The sequence below is a fragment of the Oncorhynchus keta genome, chromosome 4, assembly GCF_023373465.1.
Source record: "Oncorhynchus keta strain PuntledgeMale-10-30-2019 chromosome 4, Oket_V2, whole genome shotgun sequence".
NCBI lineage: Eukaryota > Metazoa > Chordata > Actinopteri > Salmoniformes > Salmonidae > Oncorhynchus > Oncorhynchus keta.
The window spans coordinates 22,730,774-22,750,466 of record NC_068424.1 but is presented as its reverse complement, the minus strand read 5'-3'; the positions used below and the strand labels follow the sequence as shown (position 1 = coordinate 22,750,466).

The 19,693-nt window shown below is 42.8% G+C and overlaps 1 protein-coding gene across 1 annotated transcript in view; it reads left to right on the top strand.

Moving 5' to 3' along the window:
• Positions 1–19,693, top strand: part of LOC118382724 (piezo-type mechanosensitive ion channel component 2-like) — a 174,297-nt gene that overhangs the window by 27,057 nt on the left and 127,547 nt on the right. The window contains exons 2-3 of the mRNA XM_052504202.1: positions 730–825; positions 17,636–17,761. Coding sequence (XP_052360162.1) covers positions 730–825; positions 17,636–17,761 — 222 coding nt within the window. The remainder of the gene's footprint in view (positions 1–729; positions 826–17,635; positions 17,762–19,693) is intronic.

Genomic DNA, 19,693 nt, shown 5'->3' with positions numbered 1-19,693 from the left:
GTAGTAGACCTTACAGTGAAATGCTTACTTACAATTCATAGAACTCCTTAGACAACGACTGATTGTTCATGGGAGTGGACCACTTTGTTTGAAAGCCTGAAGAAATGTTCTGCCAACGTATTTAATTTTGGCTGAATAATACCATGTGAGTGCGCTGACTCACAGGCCTGTTGAACACAAGTACCATAAGTGACATTTTTCATAAACATTGCGCAGGCTGCAGATTGAGCTTCATGTATGTTTTCCTAGGTAATGGATGGACTGGTACTCATGCTGACATGCTGGATGCTTGACTGAAATGGCATCAGCCACGGTTTATCTTAATGCAATCTGGATGTTTTTGGCCTGGGCAGCGGTAGTAATGTCGTTCGGGCTCCAATTCAGCACTCCGACAGAGATCTGCCATGTTTGCTTCAGGGCAAAACGCCTGTTGTCAAACACTGTTGGAATTTCGAGTGCAGCGCGGTCGTCTATCCAAAAAGCGTTGAGGTTTATAGAGCTACTATCCCTTCCCTCTCCTCCATTCCCATTGACATCGTTCACACCACTCTGCATCATAACTGTTTGTGAGCCACAGAACTTCTTCGCCCTTTCATTTGAAACGCCAGTGCTGCTACTCTGTTTTATTTTGGTTCCTTCTAATTAAGGGTGCTAACTTCTTAAGGGGGATTTATCCATGGTGTTATGTCATAGATAGTTTGTGATCTGACTTGCCTTATTGTGTTGCAGCGTGTCTGTTCCGGTACAATGCCCTGTCCTTCATCTACCTCATCTACCTCCTACTCATCCCATTGTTCCCAGAACCCACCAAAACAACAATGCGAGGTAAGAAATGGACTAAATGACTAATAAACTGTTCCAATAGGCCAGTTGACTGCAGGAAAGGGCTACCTGGTAATTCATAAAGCAGCCAAGCCACTTTAAAGAGTGGATGGTTAAATGCTTAAATGACCAGGGTGTATGGATGGCCTCTGCCTACACCTAGGATTTACAGCACTCGGTGACAGAATGATCTCTGACCGTTTGATCGTCTTTGTGTCAGAGGAGGAGACGGGGCTGGGAAATGATAGGGCAATGGGTCGTCATTGTAACATTGTAACACGGGGCTATGACACACACACACACACACACACACACACACACACACACACACACACACACACACACACACACACACACACACACACACACACACACACACACACACACACACACACACACACACACACACACACACACACACACACACACAGTTAGTCTTTCGAACACTGTCATTGGACATTGAAGCAAAAACACATATGTCCTTAAAATACGGCACACATTTTTGGGGGGTGAACCCGCAGTGCCGTTGTCCTTTATGGACACTTCCATCTTTAACGTCTCAGTTTGAACATGGAATTTTATTGTACACTGTAAGCCTGCAGTCCAATATAAGACAGCTCTTATCCATCGACCCCCAAAAATGTTAGGAAAAAAACAAGAAAGAAAGAAAAAAATGAACTGTTGTAGGAACAATGGCATATTTAGTGACCATGTGATAGGCGGTGATAGAACCACTCAGGAGAAAAGAGGGAGGAGGAAGGGAAGGAAGACAAGAAAAATAGAGTGAGATGAAAGAATGCAGCCTCTGCCTGTCTGCTCAGACACTCTCCCCCTTGAGTGTCAGCAGGCCACAAGTTCAACACTGACCACGTTTACATGCACACCAATATCCCGTTGTTATTCGGAATACTCAAGTATTCTGTTTTAGAGTTGACGCATATAAACATCATATCCTGTTTACAATAACCCAAAAAAGCTTGTATTCCGGTTATGATAAACCCGGTTAAGATGCCTGGGATATGCTGATCTTAGACGGGATACTGTGGCATGTAAACATCCCGTTTAACGTTGTTTTTCGCGGTCTGCGCAGGCTCAGTTTCGCATATCATGGGTGTTGTGTGATGATGTTTTCATCTGATTGTCAACTAAATGACTTCAAGAAGTAGGCTACCTACGCAGGTTGATCCAATGTAATAATTCAATAATAATTTATTTTACTGTTACTCCACACTGGGCTGTATAGCCTACTGGCTACTTTCACCCCTAATTTAGACAGCTTTCTGCTTATAAGTTCCAACATTTTGGAGACCATTTGTTTGTCAACTATAGTTAGATACGTGCAGCTTCTCTTCTGTCATCACTTGTTGCCCCAGAAGACTAAATAAAGTAGTGCTCACCAGAATAATGTCTTACATTAATAGAATGAATGCATTAGTAATAGTTAACACTGGTAAAGTTGTCTGTTTCGTTTAGTGACCGGGGAGAAAACGCAATAACTCCAAAATGTGGAAGGCAGTGGAAACATGTCTGTGCAGAATGTCCACATGTCATCAGCTTGACCAGTTTAAGGAAATGAAAAGCTGAGAAAAATGATGAAACAGGTTTCTGATAAGACTTATGTTTGTCTTTGGTGCATATTTTAGGTGGTTGAAATACTGTTTGCTTGCATGACAGTGTCAAAGATAACACATTACACACACATTCACATTTTCTCAAGAGATGCTGAAAGAAAGAAATCATATTTCCACTCCTGTTCCTGAGACAATTAACATTTGTTGTATCATTTTACTGCATGAAATGCATAATTCTGCAGGAGTTAACATTATTTTAGCTTATATGAGAGATTGTAGGCCTACAGTCAGTGTCCAGATTTCAGTTACTATTCCATCTAACCAATATGAACTTAAATGAGGAATATTCTGTGTATTCATGGATACAAGGATCCTCGTCGTGAGCGGGATATTAAAAGGTACATGTAAACTTATCCAGAATAAGACCTTAAGCGGGACTTAAGCTATTATCCAGAATACTGTGCACATGTAAACTTATCCAGAATAAGACCTTAAGCGGGATTTAAGCTATTATCCAGAATAAGACCTTAAGCGGGATTTAAGCTATTATCCAGAATAAGACCTTAAGCGGGATTTAAGCTATTATCCAGAATACTGTGCACATGTAACCTTGGTCACTCACTCTCACTCACTCATTAGCCTGCGAAAGCTCATCCTAAAATCCCATACACAAGCCCAATCCTCTGTCTACTATCAGTGCCTCTACTCGCTATCAGTGCTGAAGAAGGCATTGCAACACTACACCCTAAATCTAAGGTTGTTCCCAGGAGATGTATATAGTGAGGTATTGGCAGTGTTGTGCTTGCTTATATTCCCTCTGTGCAGCTCAGTTTGTAGAGCATGGCACTGGCAGCACCAGGCTTGTGGATTAGATTCCCACGGGGGAAGACAAAATAAAGTCCACAAAAAAAAAAAGAAGTTGAAATGTATACACTCACTACTGTCAGTGGATCTGGATAAGAATGTCTGCTTAATGACTAAAAATGTGAATTGTATAAACACCCTATCCTGTCCCCCCCCATTGGCCAGACTTATTTCAGTGTTGAATAACCCAGCTGTTATCTGGTGAGAAATACTCTTTCTTTTAGTCACTCCACCTGGTATTCTGTAGGTCTGGACAGAATTAGGCCGCGTGTGTGTTATATCTGTTGCGATACTGTAGTATTTGTCGTCACACGACTCCCACTTTAAACCAACAACAACTGAAAGCTTCATAGGTCATCATCAATTAGAACTTCAGATGCCCTTGGCGTGGCTTGACCAATGGAGTAGTCCCACGGCATGCCAGACAAGCCAAGCGAAATCAAACGCAACAAAAGTCTGCTGGTATGAAGTCAATGAATTGATCAGGTTGGTGTTTCAGGTCGGCTGAATACAGGGCCTTGATGCAGTATGTGATTAGGATTCATCCCAGTTTAAGTGAATGAGCTGGAGGAGGTAATGTCTTGCTTCTTGACTCTGTGCCTTGCATGTTCAGGCATCACAATGTTATAATGGGGAGGATAAGAGCATCTGCTAAATGACTCAAATCTTCATGCTAATGTGGAAGACTTGGCTGACCTCATATATTTGTCAGCCTGTTTGCTTTAACTTGACAAAGCAATCTGGAAGCACAGTCATATTTGACCCCTGACTGTATGTAAGCTATATAGTATTTGCCATTATACACACACAAAAAAAGGAATGATAACAGCTTATTCATAGTTATTAAGAATTGACTAAGCTAACAAAACGTTTATTTGATTGAGTGCTTGTAACTAAAGCTATCTAAATCCTACTTTAGTGCCAGTAGTAGTCATTTAAAGGATTTACTTGTGCACAAAAATACAAGACAGGCCTTTGCTTATTTCTCAATCTTGGATTCTGCACTTATTCTCAGGGTAGAATGACAGTCGATGTGTCCAGTTGAGGGATGAGTTAGGCCTACACCTCACACCCAAAGTGACAGGCTCCATGTTTTTTACATTCCTTTTTATTGAACCTTTATTTAACCAGGTAGGCTAGTTGAGAACAAGTTCTCATTTACAACTGCGACCTGGCCAAGATAAAGCATAGCAATTCGACACATACAATAACACAGAGATTACATGGAATAAACAAACATACAGTCAATAATACAGTAGAAAAAGTCTATATACAGTGTGTGCGAATGAGGTAGGGTAAGGGAGGTAAGGCAATAAATAGGCCATAGTGGCGAAGTAATTACAATATAGCAATTAAACACTGGAATGGTAGATGTGCAGAAGATGAATGTGCAAGTAGAGATACTGGAGTGCAAAAATAAATAAATAAATAAAGTATGGGGAAGAGGTAGTTGGATGGGCTATTTACAGATGGTCTATGTACAGGTGCAGTGATCTGTGAGCTGCTCTGACAGCTGGTGAGGGAGATATGAATCTCTAGCTTCAGTGATTTTTGCAGTTCGTTCCAGTCATTGGCAGCAGAGAACTGAAAGGAAAGGCGACCAACGGAAGAATTGACTTTGGGGGTGACCAGTGAGATATATCTGCTGGAGCGCATGCTATGGGTGGGTGCTGCTATGGTGACCCGTGAGCTGAGATAAGGCGGGGCTTTACCCAGCAGAGACTTATAGATGACCTGGAGCCAGTGGGTTTGGCGGCGAGTATGAAGCGAGGACCAGCCAAAGAGAGTGTACAGGTCGCAGTGGTGGTGGGTATATGGGGCTTTGGTGGCAAAACGGATGGCACTGTGATAGACTGTGCTGTTGGATTCCTTTCCTTGTCCATAACACACGTACTGTAAATACATAATTCCCTACATGTAAGAACATGCAACACGTGCTTGCCAGTCATGTCTCTCTTGTTTAAGGAGGTTCTCTTGCCTCTAAAGTAGTCCCCCCAAATAATTGGTGGCAGTGGGGGGGAAATCTCAGCCTCAAAATCTTGACTCAATAATATGACGCCGGTACGTCACAAAGACAGATTCTTACTCTATATTTACTCACCACAAAACATGGAGACCATTTATGACATCTAGTGAAGTGAAGACATGGTGCTCATTCCACTTCATCTCCAAAGAAATTGAATGACCATTTCAATGACGGTACGGTTGTGTGGTTCCCTGGTTTTTACAAAGATGAAGCAGCTGAGGCAGCCAATTGGACCGAGACAAAAAAAAAACTGTGCTAGAAAAAGATAATCTGGCGGTGATGGACAATAGAGATGGACCCCCGGAGGTGATGGAGGTCAGGGTTCAAAAGTACAGACTTCTCTTGTCCTTTAGCAGCTGGCTGCAGAGCAGTGGAGAGATTGAGACATTTTTTCCCCTCAATTTTCTTCTCCTCCTCCAGCTGTTTCCCTCCATCGCGGCTCCAGCTTTAGGCTTCAGTCCCATCACCACTCCATGGAAAACATGGACATGCATCTCTATCAATTAGCTCTTTCCCTCAAGTCCTTTACCAATCCGAAATGTTCTCTGATTTTACACAGCTTTTCTAATAAAGCTCAAGTGACAGTCTGTACGTCATCCTCCATGACACCTGTTGAGGCAAAGCTTAGTGGCCAAGCAGCTAACTAGTTAGATAATGTTGAGTAAGTTTCAAGAGGGCTCGATCCAATCATACCCGCATTCCAGCATTCACGCAGTAGATCTTATTCCCACAGTTAAATCAAAACTGTGAGAAAAGCAGTAAACATCACTATAGCAGGTTAAATTGTCAGGCCGACAAATCCCATCTTGACATGCGTGCATGCACAAACAGTAAGTCCAACTTTTGTGCCAGTCATTTATTTATGTCAATTGGAGATTTGTACTAAAACACGCACATTGCTCAAGTTTTGATTCAGTCCTGTGTGAGCTGTTAACAAGTGGCTCAAGCCCATGTATATTATACCCCATCACCACACCACCAGGGCTTAGAGGTGCAGAAGGCGTGATTTACTACAGCCAATACAACTCCAGGTCACCTCATGGTTTGCTCACTTTGACAGTTCATCAGATGCTGTTTGCTTTGCTTCGGCCTGGTCTCTTAGTTCAATTGGGCTGATTCATACCTGGTTCAGGCGGTGTAACAGGGTTGGCATTCGCGTCAACCTGAACTAGATGTCGTCCGTTAATTATAAAGATGGTAAATTGCTCCTCGAAGATAGGCGTCATTTCATAGCCACTCCTCACTTTGTCTGACTGCGATGTGGCATGTTCTGTGCTAACACACTCTTATGCATTTTTCACTCTTCAAATAGGTGGTATAACTGTTTTGAGAATTCTGCATAGTCAGTCGGTGTGTGATGACCTGATGCATTTTATCAACTAAGCAAACCATTGATGTAGACAACCCAGACACCGCCAATTGACACAAAAACCTTTTGCCCCAATGACTCTACTACCACAAATGTTAGTCTCCTCAATCGGATAAATCTCTGTAATACAATACAGCACCACAATAGCAGCGATCTCCACTACCTCGAGCCATCCAGCAGGAAGGTAATACAAACAGAGGAGACAAGAGGGCTTCCTGAGGAAACAGAGCTCAATGGAGAGGTCGTCACCAGGGGACCCCAGGCCCACGCCTCCCTAAACTCCTTCATCCAAACCCCTTCGTCTCTTTTCCTCAGGAAGCCGATGAGTCACCTGCACCGTCCGCACAACGTGTTGCCTGCCTCCCTGCCTGCCATCCCTCTTCCGCCCTCCATGTCCCTTTGAATCCTGCCTCAATGCAAGACGTCAACCGTGGCCCTCTGGGGTCCTCTGTTAAGGCAAACCAACAGTGAGGCTTTGATTCATTGTGGTATTGGGTATTTTTTAATGTGGTTTGAATTTGAACTTATGTTGATTCTTCGTCAAATTTAAACCTCTGAAGCGATTGTTTTGAATAGAAATTGGATCGGATGCTTGTTCAGCACTGAATTTAATAATAATAGTGCAAAATGTTTAGGGAGGTTGAAGAATGCAAGTGTCTGCATCATTGTCTGCTGGTCAGTCAACTAGCTCTTTCTGTTGAGGTTGCATTCCAAGACCAATACTGCATTCTGGCTTGGGCTTATTCTTTGGGAGCCCCTGAGGTGATGTCTCTGCCTCTCTCCACACACACGCACACACACAGAGCTTCCACAATGTGCATTGGAGAGTCCCAGTGGTGTGTTCTGGGGCATATCATAGACTCTGAGAAACATCATAAGGCCTAATTAGAGACTGGTTGACAGTTTGTTTCCTTGATGCATTAAACATCTGTAGCTATGTTGTTAGCTGTAGCATTTACTGTAGCAGATCCTGAGTCATTTAAACTCTTAGCATACATTTGCTGCCAAACTACTCGAAAACTCCAAATTTCCTGTTTTTTTTTTGCTATTTATTTTGTGTGTAATATATTGATATTTATCTTTATCAAATCAAACTGTATTTGTCACATGTGCCGAATACAACGAGTGTAGACCTTACCGTGAAATGCTTTAACAAAATATTTTCCAAATAAACTAAAGTAAAAAATACAATTTTATAAAATTATACAATTATTAAAAGTAACACAATTATTAAAAGTAACACAATAGCATCAATACTACTAATATTGTAATTCTGTATTATGACTAAGACTACTGTTTTAATGAATAGAATTAGTCACGCCAGGGTGTCTGTTCCAAAAAACACATTGATCCTTCAAATGTAGTCATGGCGCTCCAAATTCTCCCAGAAAATCTGTACAACGAGGGATTTTAGCTCTAATTACCTACCTTTGTAGAGGGAGAGCATGTTGGCCATGTTTTTACAAGAACATGTTAATAGATCAAATTGGAGTAAGATTTGTAAGCTTTAACTTTGACTACAGTCGAGACAGAAATCTTTATTTTTACACAACCACCCTTGAGGTACTTTGTTTTTATTTACTTTCAAGATGGCCGCCATAAAACATGATTCTTTATTTGTTTGTTTACTTAAAAAAAAACGTTGCTCTCTACAAGATCCGTTTTATTTCAGAGGGAATTTGAGTCCAAATACCCATCTAGTTATCATACACAGCACTACTTCTCATGCACTTCTTTCCCCAGCAGTCTATAGCAGTATAACAACTACACTATCACCTAAGCACACAACTAACCCTAATATGCATTTTCTTCACGCCACAGTCTAATATGTCTTGGGGCTTGCACTCAAGGAATTCTCTCCAGGCTGGTTTAGACCTGCATTCATTCCAAGGGCAGCTTTAAAGGGGATGTGGCATGTGAAGGTAACTGTGGCACGATAGCACAATTTAGATTTTTTTGCTAGGCCGTATTTAAAGGGTAAGTGCTTTCCGCTAGATTACACCAGATGAAACAGACTACATTGAGCGGGTAGCTAGGTAACATAGTATTAACACATAGCTCAATTTAGCCTTGGCAAAGTAAAGGGATAAACATTTGGTCAGTTTGCTGGGGTATATTGGACAGTATTTATTAACAATGTCCTGATTCAGCTAGTAGAATTACAATGTTTTAATGTCAGGAATATGTTTTCAACAACTAAATGTCAACAACTTACATTTTGTGTAATTTTGAGTCACATTACATTGAGTCATTTTTTGTCAGCAAATAATCCTTAAAACTTTGGGCCATATTTAATCAGAGCCAGTAACTTTGGTTTGGTTGAATAGGGCTCTTACATCAGTTATGCTTAGGCTCTGGCAATAGATCTAGTCAAATTTCTGTTTTGTCTGTCATTTGAGCTCATCTAAACGAGTAGTCCACTAGTTGGCTTCCATGACAAAACAAATCAATGCCAATCAACTTTTTAATCTGAAGGACAGCTATTTCAATGGACTTAACTACAACATGTACCTACTCTGTTTCCCTTCATCCTTCTCTTGCTCTGACAGTATGGGTTCACAAATCAGATTTTCTCTCCCTAATAAGAACAACAATAAAGGGTCATAGATTCACAACCATAGGAATCAGAGTCCATTTGTAATAATGTGATTTACTCCCTATCAGTGATTTGTGATGGCCAATAAAGAGCTCTACTTTCAGGAAACAGGATTGGCAAGGAGCAGCGGAGTCAGGCAACAGGATTGGCAAGGAGCAGCGGAGTCAGGCAACAGGATTGGCAAGGAGCAGCAGAGTCAGGCAACAGGATTGGCAAGGAGCAGCGGAGTCAGGCAACAGGATTGGCAAGGAGCAGCGGAGTCAGGCAACAGGATTGGCAAGGAGCAGCGGAGTCAGGCAACAGGATTGGCAAGGAGCAGCGGAGTCAGGCAACAGGATTGGCAAGGAGCAGCGGAGTCAGGCAACAGGATTGGCAAGGAGCAGCGGAGTCAGGCAACAGGATTGGCAAGGAGCAGCGGAGTCAGGCAACAGGATTGGCAAGGAGCAGCGGAGTCAGGCAACAGGATTGGAAAGGAGCAGCGGAGTCAGGCAACAGGATTGGCAAGGAGCAGCAGAGTCAGGCAACAGGATTGGCAAGGAGCAGCGGAGTCAGGCAACAGGATTGGCAAGGAGCAGCGGAGTCAGGCAACAGGATTGGCAAGGAGCAGCAGAGTCAGGCTACATGATTGGAAAGGAGCAGCGGAGTCAGGCAACAGGATTGGCAAGGAGCAGCGGAGTCAGGCAACAGGATTGGAAAGGAGCAGCGGAGTCAGGCAACAGGATTGGCAAGGAGCAGCGGAGTCAGGCAACAGGATTGGAAAGGAGCAGCGGAGTCAGGCAACAGGATTGGAAAGGAGCAGCGGAGTCAGGCAACAGGATTGGCAAGGAGCAGCGGAGTCAGGCAACAGGATTGGAAAGGAGCAGCGGAGTCAGGCAACAGGATTGGCAAGGAGCAGCAGAGTCAGGCAACATGATTGGCAAGGAGCAGCGGAGTCAGGCAACAGGATTGGCAAGGAGCAGCGGAGTCAGGCAACAGGATTGGCAAGGAGCAGCCAAGTCAGGCAACATGATTGGAAAGGAGCAGCAGAGTCAGGCAACAGGATTGGCAAGGAGCAGCGGAGTCAGGCAACAGGATTGGCAAGGAGCAGCGGAGTCAGGCAACAGGATTGGCAAGGAGCAGCGGAGTCAGGCAACAGGATTGGCAAGGAGCAGCGGAGTCAGGCAACAGGATTGGCAAGGAGCAGCGGAGTCAGGCAACAGGATTGGAAAGGAGCAGCGGAGTCAGGCAACAGGATTGGCAAGGAGCAGCCAAGTCAGGCAACAGGATTGGCAAGGAGCAGCGGAGTCAGGCAACAGGATTGGCAAGGAGCAGCCAAGTCAGGCAACAGGATTGGAAAGGAGCAGCGGAGTCAGGCAACAGGATTGGCAAGGAGCAGCCAAGTCAGGCAACATGATTGGAAAGGAGCAGCGGAGTCAGGCAACAGGATTGGCAAGGAGCAGCGGAGTCAGGCAACAGGATTGGAAAGGAGCAGCGGAGTCAGGCAACAGGATTGGCAAGGAGCAGCCAAGTCAGGCAACATGATTGGAAAGGAGCAGCGGAGTCAGGCAACAGGATTGGCAAGGAGCAGCGGAGTCAGGCAACAGGATTGGCAAGGAGCAGCGGAGTCAGGCAACAGGATTGGAAAGGAGCAGCGGAGTCAGGCAACAGGATTGGAAAGGAGCAGCGGAGTCAGGCAACAGGATTGGCAAGGAGCAGCCAAGTCAGGCAACAGGATTGGAAAGGAGCAGCGGAGTCAGGCAACAGGATTGGCAAGGAGCAGCCAAGTCAGGCAACAGGATTGGAAAGGAGCAGCGGAGTCAGGCAACAGGATTGGCAAGGAGCAGCCAAGTCAGGCAACAGGATTGGCAAGGAGCAGCCAAGTCAGGCAACAGGATTGGAAAGGAGCAGCGGAGTCAGGCAAAACCATTAGAAGTTATGATGGGCACGACGGGAACCAAGTTGCAACTCGAGCATCTTTGGCCCCAGGCAAGCCGGGGCCCTACCTATCGGCCCTTTAAAACGAGCAAAGCAGCTCACTCCCACGGCTTGGCAGCCTGTGCCTCGCCAAGAAACATGTGGGGCTCACGCCGAACACACACCAAGTTTAAAGTTTTATTAGTTGTATGGATGGGTTACACATTGTAAACACACCGTCCAACGACATGCTTACTTGCAGGTTCCTTCTCGACAACGTAACAACAATAAGAAATAATACAAGATAAGGAATAAGTAAATGGCTCAGTAGAATAGAATACATTTTTACGTAGATGTAGGATTTTTACTTGATCCCTCTTCTGTTGCTGCACGGCAGGAAAAGCAAACTTGTGGTGTATTTGAGTTTTAAAAAGGCTTCTCAAGTTTGTATTTCTACTTTGAAATTTCAGACTTGATTTGCCCTAATTAAAAATGTATCAACCCCTACAAAAATGTTGCTACAGGAGTTTTTTCCGGCTGCAGGCAAAAAGTTCATATTAAGGTCCTACATCTGTAAGTATAATACAAGACGGCACAATTTATAGTCCAATATTTACACATGTTTTGGGGAAGGGGGGATAGGAAGGCAAGCGTTTAAATTGTGCAGTATTTAGCAATCATACATTTAGCAACCGTACGCTTGCCAGTCCTCTTGCACTGGCATCCAGAGATTCACATACATACCTTCACACTGTTGCATTCCATTAATCTCAACCTTAATTCAAACACGGTGGTGAATGGAAGAGAAGTGAAAGGGGGGGGGGTGTCTAAATTACACAATTTGTTTTGCTCAGTTCAGAATGCAATTTGATTATTCAGCTGTGTTTACTAGGGATGGAGAAAAAGTGTGACACCACTCAGGCCCTCAAGGACTGGAGTTGCCCACCCCTGCCCTAAAGCTTGCACGCACGCACACACACACACGCACACACACACACACACACACACACACACACACACACACACACACACACACACACACACACACACACACACACACACACACACACACACACACACACACACACACACACACACACACACACACACACACACACACACACACACAGCTGTCCCACACCTGACCCTTAATATTGGCCATAATAATACATGCTTTCCCAAAGGACTGCTAAGTGTTGAAAAATGTTCTTGACCAGGAATAGAGTATTAATGGCACTGGTGACTATTTGCTGGTTCGAAATGAACACATCTGGTCCAGCTTCCTGTGTAAGTATCGCTTTTCTACAGTCAATTGTGATATTCTCAGTGGTGTTATTGAGAATAAAACAATTTGACATAAACAGTTGCATTCATGAGTTTTATTGACAAATGTCAATTAAAAAAATAAGGTCCGCCAAAGTGAAAACCTGATCAAAATTAATTTATAGAAGTGCTGTTAGTACATAAATTGTTTGTACACTGGGAAATTAATATCCAACTAGTCAGTAACAACTGTGTGGAGTTTGGAGTTTGTGTCAGTAACTATGTGAGCTTATTACAGTATTATAGACTCTACATCCTGGGATTTCCTGTGATCTTCTATACAGAAGAACCCCTTACCTTCTGACGACTCCTATGTAGCTTGTGAACATAGAGCAACATGTGGATGTTTGTGGGAGTCTCAGCTTTTCATAGATAGTGTGTAATAGTTTGTAGCTCAAACCATTCAGACTCGACAGATATTTTTGTAAAATGTCCCGGCCCCGGGCCCCTTCGGGATCCGCCATTGTCTCACAAACACCACTCTAGCTCCTGTTAATCACATAGACTAATGGTCGGTATCTACGGATGCAGAAGAAGTGTACACTTAGTATACCAAACATTAGGAACACTTTCCTAATATTGAGTTGCACCCCCCTTTGCCCTCAGAACAGTCTCAATTTGTCAGGGCATGGACCCTACAGGGATGCTAGACCATGTTGACTCCAATACTTCCCACAGTTGTGTCAAGTTGGCTGGATGTCCTTTGGGTGGTGGGCCATTCTTGATACACATGGCAAACTGTTGAGCATGAAAAACCCAGCAGCTTTGCAGTTCTTGACAAAAACCGGTGTGCCTGGCACCTACTACCATGCCCCATTCAGGCTCTTAAAGATTTAGTCTTGCCGATTCACCCTCTGAATGGGCAAGACTAAATTTTTAAGAGACTGAATACATACACAATCCACATCTCATTTGTCTCAATTCTTAAAAATCTATCATTAACTTGTCTCCTACCCTTCATCTAAACTGATTGAAGTGGATTTAACAAGTGATATCAATAAGGGATCATAGCTTCACCTGGTCAGTCTGTCATGGAAAGAGCAGGTGTTCTTAATGTTTTGTACACTCAGTGTACGAATCCAATGATACAACCCAAAAGTCTGTAGCTCAAACACACTATGTTTAAAAGTGGTTAGAAGTTCAACATGCATCAGTGTTACGGTGGGACTCATTGGATTAATGGTATAAAAAGTTATTAGTTCTCATAGATATAAGGGATAGAAATAATTTCTAAGACATAATTGGCTGTAAAGAAAAAACAATGCAATTATATATACGTATGGTACATGAACAGGCTCATTGACATGTTTCATTGTATCTTATTTCACAGTATCTCATTGTAATCTACACACAATGCTCTTCGGAAAATATTCCTCCATCTCGACAGACGGTTTGAGAGATTACAACCAGTAGGTGTTTATGATGTAGCGTGTCCGCTGTTTGATGTGTGGAGCCTTATGAAATGTGTGTAATGGTAGAGAACCACAATGGATGGGGATAGCCTTTGGCAACAGTGAAAACAGTGCAGTGTGAAAGTTATCCTGCAGCCATGTTGGTTTGGAATAATACATCTCAAACGTCTAATCTAAAACAGACCGAGACACCAACTACAATTGGATGCTCGAGACCATTCACTGAAAATCCCTTTGTTGACGTGCCATTGTGGCAAATGCAATGTTAATACACCACAGATTTTACATTTGACTTTAATCATAGCCCCAGCGTTTTAAAGGAAGTTCAATCCATCCACGACAATAAATGTACAACTGAAGTTTGGCTCTTAGTTTGATTGTAAAATTGTAAAATGTCACCGCCTTATTTGAGCAGGGTAAATTCATTTGAATTCCATCACTTTTGGGACATCATCCCTTTCGATTTAAAACTAAATGATTTTTGCCATGGAAGAAGTGGTCAGAAAGTAACTTTTTAGACCTGAATTCCCGAAACACGCAGTTGACCCATTTTGCATACCCCACCATACCACGAGACATCCATATCTTCATCACTGGAAAATATAAAATGGTTGAGTTTGATATCATTTTAAAGCTTACAAACAGTGGGTTTTTGTGTTGTGCCCACCATCGGTTGTGACAGAACATGCTCCTAAATACAGGCTGGGTGTCATTTCAGTCATAGAAATATAATTCATAGAATGGACCTATCCCTTCAGACCACTGCAATTTAGCTGGTACACAATTGGAATGTAAATTGAATTGACATGTTTACTTCTAATTACTACCACAAAGATGGCCGCAGGTCCACCCACCGTTGAATGTCAACTTAAATGGTCATGTCTATTCTAATATCTATATTTCTATGATTTCAATAGGTTTCCAATGGAAGATCGACAGTATAATTTAAAACAACAGTCTTCCCATTAAAGTCAACATTCTCGGATGTGTTACCATTTAGTATTTATCTACCATTAGTAGATTTAACAGCTAAAACACAACAACCACCCTGTATTGAAGAGGGTGTTGTGCCTCAACCGATGGCGAGCCCAACCGATGGCGAGCCCAACCGATGGCGAGCCCAACCGATGGCGAGCACAACCGATGGCGAGCCCAACCGATGGCGAGCCCAACCGATGGCGAGCCCAACCGATGGCGAGCCCAACCGATGGCGAGCCCAACCAATGGCGAGCCCAACCAATGGCGTGCACAACACAAAAACACAAAAATAGGGTTTAACCTACAACATATGCAAAATCTGAGTTTTTTAGATAATTGATGTATAAGGGTTAACAATTAAAACATTTACAAAAAGTGTTTTTATTTTATTTTTTTATGATATAATAGTTTGACAACCCTGTTTGTAAGCTTTTAAATGATATCGATCTCAACAGTTCACCTTTTCCAGTGATGAAGACATGGATGTTTTGGATGGAACCAAAAAGGGTTCTACGTGGAACCAAAAAGGGTTCTCCTATGGGGACAGCCAAAGAACCCTTTTGGAACCCTTTTTTCTATTAGTGTAATAGAAAGATGGGAGTGGCCCTTTGGGAGTTTACAGGAGTGTGTTCTTGCTCTGTGTCAAGGGCCTGACAGCTGCACAGATAGTGGCTGACACTCAGCTAAGGCACTCTCAGCTCTCTCACACTTTGAGCTAGTGTCACTGCCTGTCTTTGATAAGGTTTGAGCTAAATAGAAGGGGACAATTTGTCAGCTTTATTTGATATCTTCCTTGGAGTTATGTTTCCATAGTAAGGAATATTACATGTACTTGTTTGTTTTGATGAAATCCTGCCAACATCTTGTTTGGATCCACCGTGAACTGAGTGGGCTCTTCTGCTTCCTGGTTAGAAGCTGTGTTGTACTAATCGACTGAACAGGCTGAATCATTTCTATTTAGAAACTTCTTCTTTGGGCACTTCCCCCTTGCTTCATGATGCTTTTGCCTACAACACATCTAGACCTCTGCATCCTCCCATAATCACTCCTATCAACATCTCGAAGCAACCTGTCAAATCAGCAGCATACCACTCTGTATCCAACTGCTGGTTTGCTAAGCAGGGTTGGTCCTGGTCAATCCCTGGATGGGAGACCAGATGCTGCTGGAAGTGATGTTTGAGGGCCAGTAGGAGGCACTCTTTCCTGTGATCTAAAAAAACAAAAATAAATATCTATCCCATGGGGGTGATTGGGAACATTGCCCTGTATAGGGTGCTGTCTTTCAGATACGATGTTAAATGGGTGTCCTGACTCTCTGTGGTCACTAAAGATCCCATGGCACTTATTGTAGGGGTGTTAACCCTCGTGTCCTGGCTAAATTCCCAATCTGGCTGTCATACCACCATGGCTACCTACTTGTCCCTGGATACCTAATCCTCCTCTCCCCTGTAACTATTCCCCAGGTTGTTGCTGTAAATGAGAATATGTTCTCAGTCAACTTACTGGGTTAAATAAAAAAAATCAACTGGCAAACCAGACAGCCGACCAATCATTTCTAGGTGTTGAGCTCTGTTTTATGCATCCCATTTAACTTTTGCTTTGCCGGGCATTGAGCTCACCGTGTGTTTAGGTTGGTCCACACATGATGGACGGCCACTGGGCTGCCAAAAATATCGCTGGGAGATTACTGGCCCTTGGCAGCGGAGACGCCTGTAATACAGTACTGTATTACGAGTAATGGAGGTGGATTACTGCAGGCCTGGCCTGTTAGGATGGGACCAGACAGGATAAGATGATTACCATCAACCCTATAACAGGGCTGTGGGGTCTCCACTCGGTTAATGACTAGATTCTAACATTACCCTACAGTTGGTGGATCATTGGGCTGCTAATAGTTGGTTGCGGGTGTTTACAGGTCTGTGATATATGGAATAGGATTTGGTTGAATCAATTTGAGTTTAAAGTACGGCCTAACTAATGATAGGAGATTAGTTATGAAGTTTATGTTGCAATAATATTGTTAGTTGACGTCCTTGTGAAGTTGACATTTGTCTCATACTCTAGTAACCTTTGAACACCAGTAAAACCAGAATACAACCAAGAAGTAGCCAATGGTGTAAAGTACTTAAGTAAAGATACTTTAAAGTACTATTTAAGTCCATTTTTGTACATCACTTTACTATTTATATTTTTGACAACTTTTACTTTTTATTCCACTACATTCCTAAAGAAAATAATGTACTATTTACCTCATACATTTTCCCTGTCACCCAAAAGTATTCGTTACATTTCGAATGCTTAGCAGGACAGGAAAATGGTCCAATTCACGCACTTATCAAGAGAACATCTGCCTACTGCCTCTGATATGGTGGACTCACGAAACACAAATGCTTTGTTTATAAATTATGCCTGAGTGTTGGAGTGTGCCTGGCTATTCGTAAATTTAAAAAAAGGAAGAAAATTGTGCCGTTTGGTTTACTTAATGTAGGGAATGTGAAATGATTTATGCTTATACTTTTACTTTTGACACTTAAGTATATTTTAGCAATAACATTTAGTATTTTTCTGGGTGACTTTAATTTTTACTTGAGTAATTTTCTATTACGGTATCTTTACTTTTACTCAAGCAGGACAGTTGAGTACTTTTTCCACCACTGGAAGTAGCCTAGTCATCACTACTACTATTTAACTTTTGTTAGCTATTCAGTGAGTCTGAAGTATACACTCAAATGACCTCGGTATCTGAAAAACCTTAGATGATCATGTTTCTCTCTCTTTCAGGCCACACAGGACGCCTGCTCAAGTCCCTGTGCTTCACTAGTATAGCCTTCCTGCTTCTGCACATCATCTACCAGGTCACCGTCAACAGTCTGTTAGCAGGAGACAACCTAGAACCCAACTTCAACTGTGAGTATCAACCTTCTCTACTACACTCCCAGCAGTGTGATGTCAGGTCTACCTAGTTTACACACACGCACATGTGTAGGAATGTACAAACACGCGTACGCGCGCGCGCGCACACACACACACACACACACACACACACACACACACACACACACACACACACACACACACACACACACACACACACACACACACACACACACACACACACACACACACACACACACACACACAGGGGCTTGGAATACAGCAGTACCTGAACTCTGTGAGCAGACACCCCAGTAAGTGGCACCTGGGCTGGTTGGGGCTGCAGGGTGGGAGTGAGCAGAGGTCACAGCCCAGCCCACGCCTGGATCAGGTTACCCACTGGCCCCGACACCAGGGTGTTCAGACCAGAACCCGAAACCCGGTCTGGGCCGCGGCCCAACACAGGCCCCGCTGTTGCTGCTGCTGCAAACTACTGGCACAACTCTCCCTGAGTAGCAATATAAAGCCACAACATCTGCACTCAAGATGGGGATAAACATAATGAAAACAAAAAACTCCCTCACTCCTATGCTGTCCTGACAGAAGTGCATTCAAACCCCCCACCTAAAAATTCAGAGTGAAGGCTGTCTGTCTGTTTCACATGTGTAGAGTACAATCATAAAAATTGAAGGGCGGCGTCTTTAAGTTGCATAAATACCCCTTGAAACGCCAGTCTGGGCTCGTCCCCAGTGTCAGTGTGCACGGTGTTATGTCAAAAGACGGAACGAAAATAATCGATTAAGGAACTTCATCGATTCACCAAGTTTTGAAAAACCAGAGTGTAACTTTGTGTGCGATGTGTAAATAGTCTAGTTCTTTGATGAAAGGTTTGAACTATGTATCAACTTTAAACCCTGTCTAGACAGGACAATATGTGCTGTTGTAAACGGCTGCGTTAACAGCCTTCTTTCTGTCAAATACCCCGGGACAATTCCAAAATACTGATGAAAATTCACTAGCAAACACAGTACAGTGAAAAGTTGTGCCAATGCTGGAGTCAGTCGTAGTCTGAATGCAATTAACAGAGATGAGCAGAAATAATAGTGGACACTATATATGATACTCTTGGGTAAATAATAGTGGACACTATAGACAGTGCTTTTGGGTAAATAATAGTAGACACTATAGACAGTGCTTTTGGGTAAATAATAGTGGACACTATAGACAGTGCTTTTGGGTAAATAATAGTGGACACTATAGACAGTGCTTTTGGGTAAATAATAGTGGACACTATAGACAGTGCTTTTGGGTAAATAATAGTGAACACTATAGACAGTGCTTTTGGGTAAATAATAGTGGACACTATAGACAGTGCTTTTGGGTAAATAATAGTGGACACTATAGACAGTGCTTTTGGGTAAATAATAGTGGACACTATAGACAGTGCTTTTGGGTAAATAATAGTGGACACTATAGACAGTGCTTTTGGGTAAATAATAGTGGACACTATAGACAGTGCTTTTGGGTAAATAATAGTGGACACTATAGACAGTGCTTTTGGGTAAATAATAGTGGACACTATAGACAGTGCTTTTGGGTAAATAATAGTGGACACTATAGACAGTGCTTTTGGGTAAATAATAGTGGACACTATAGACAGTGCTTTTGGGTAAATAATAGTGGACACTATAGACAGTGCTTTTGGGTAAATAATAGTGGACACTATAGACATTGCTTTTGGGTAAATAATAGTGGACACTATAGACAGTGCTTTTGGGTAAATAATAGTGGACACTATAGACAGTGCTTTTGGGTAAATAATAGTGGACACTATAGACAGTGCTTTTGGGTAAATAATAGTGGACACTATAGACAGTGCTTTTGGGTAAATAATAGTGGACACTATAGATGATACTCCTGGGTAAATAATAGTGGACACTATAGATGATACTCCTGGGTAAATAA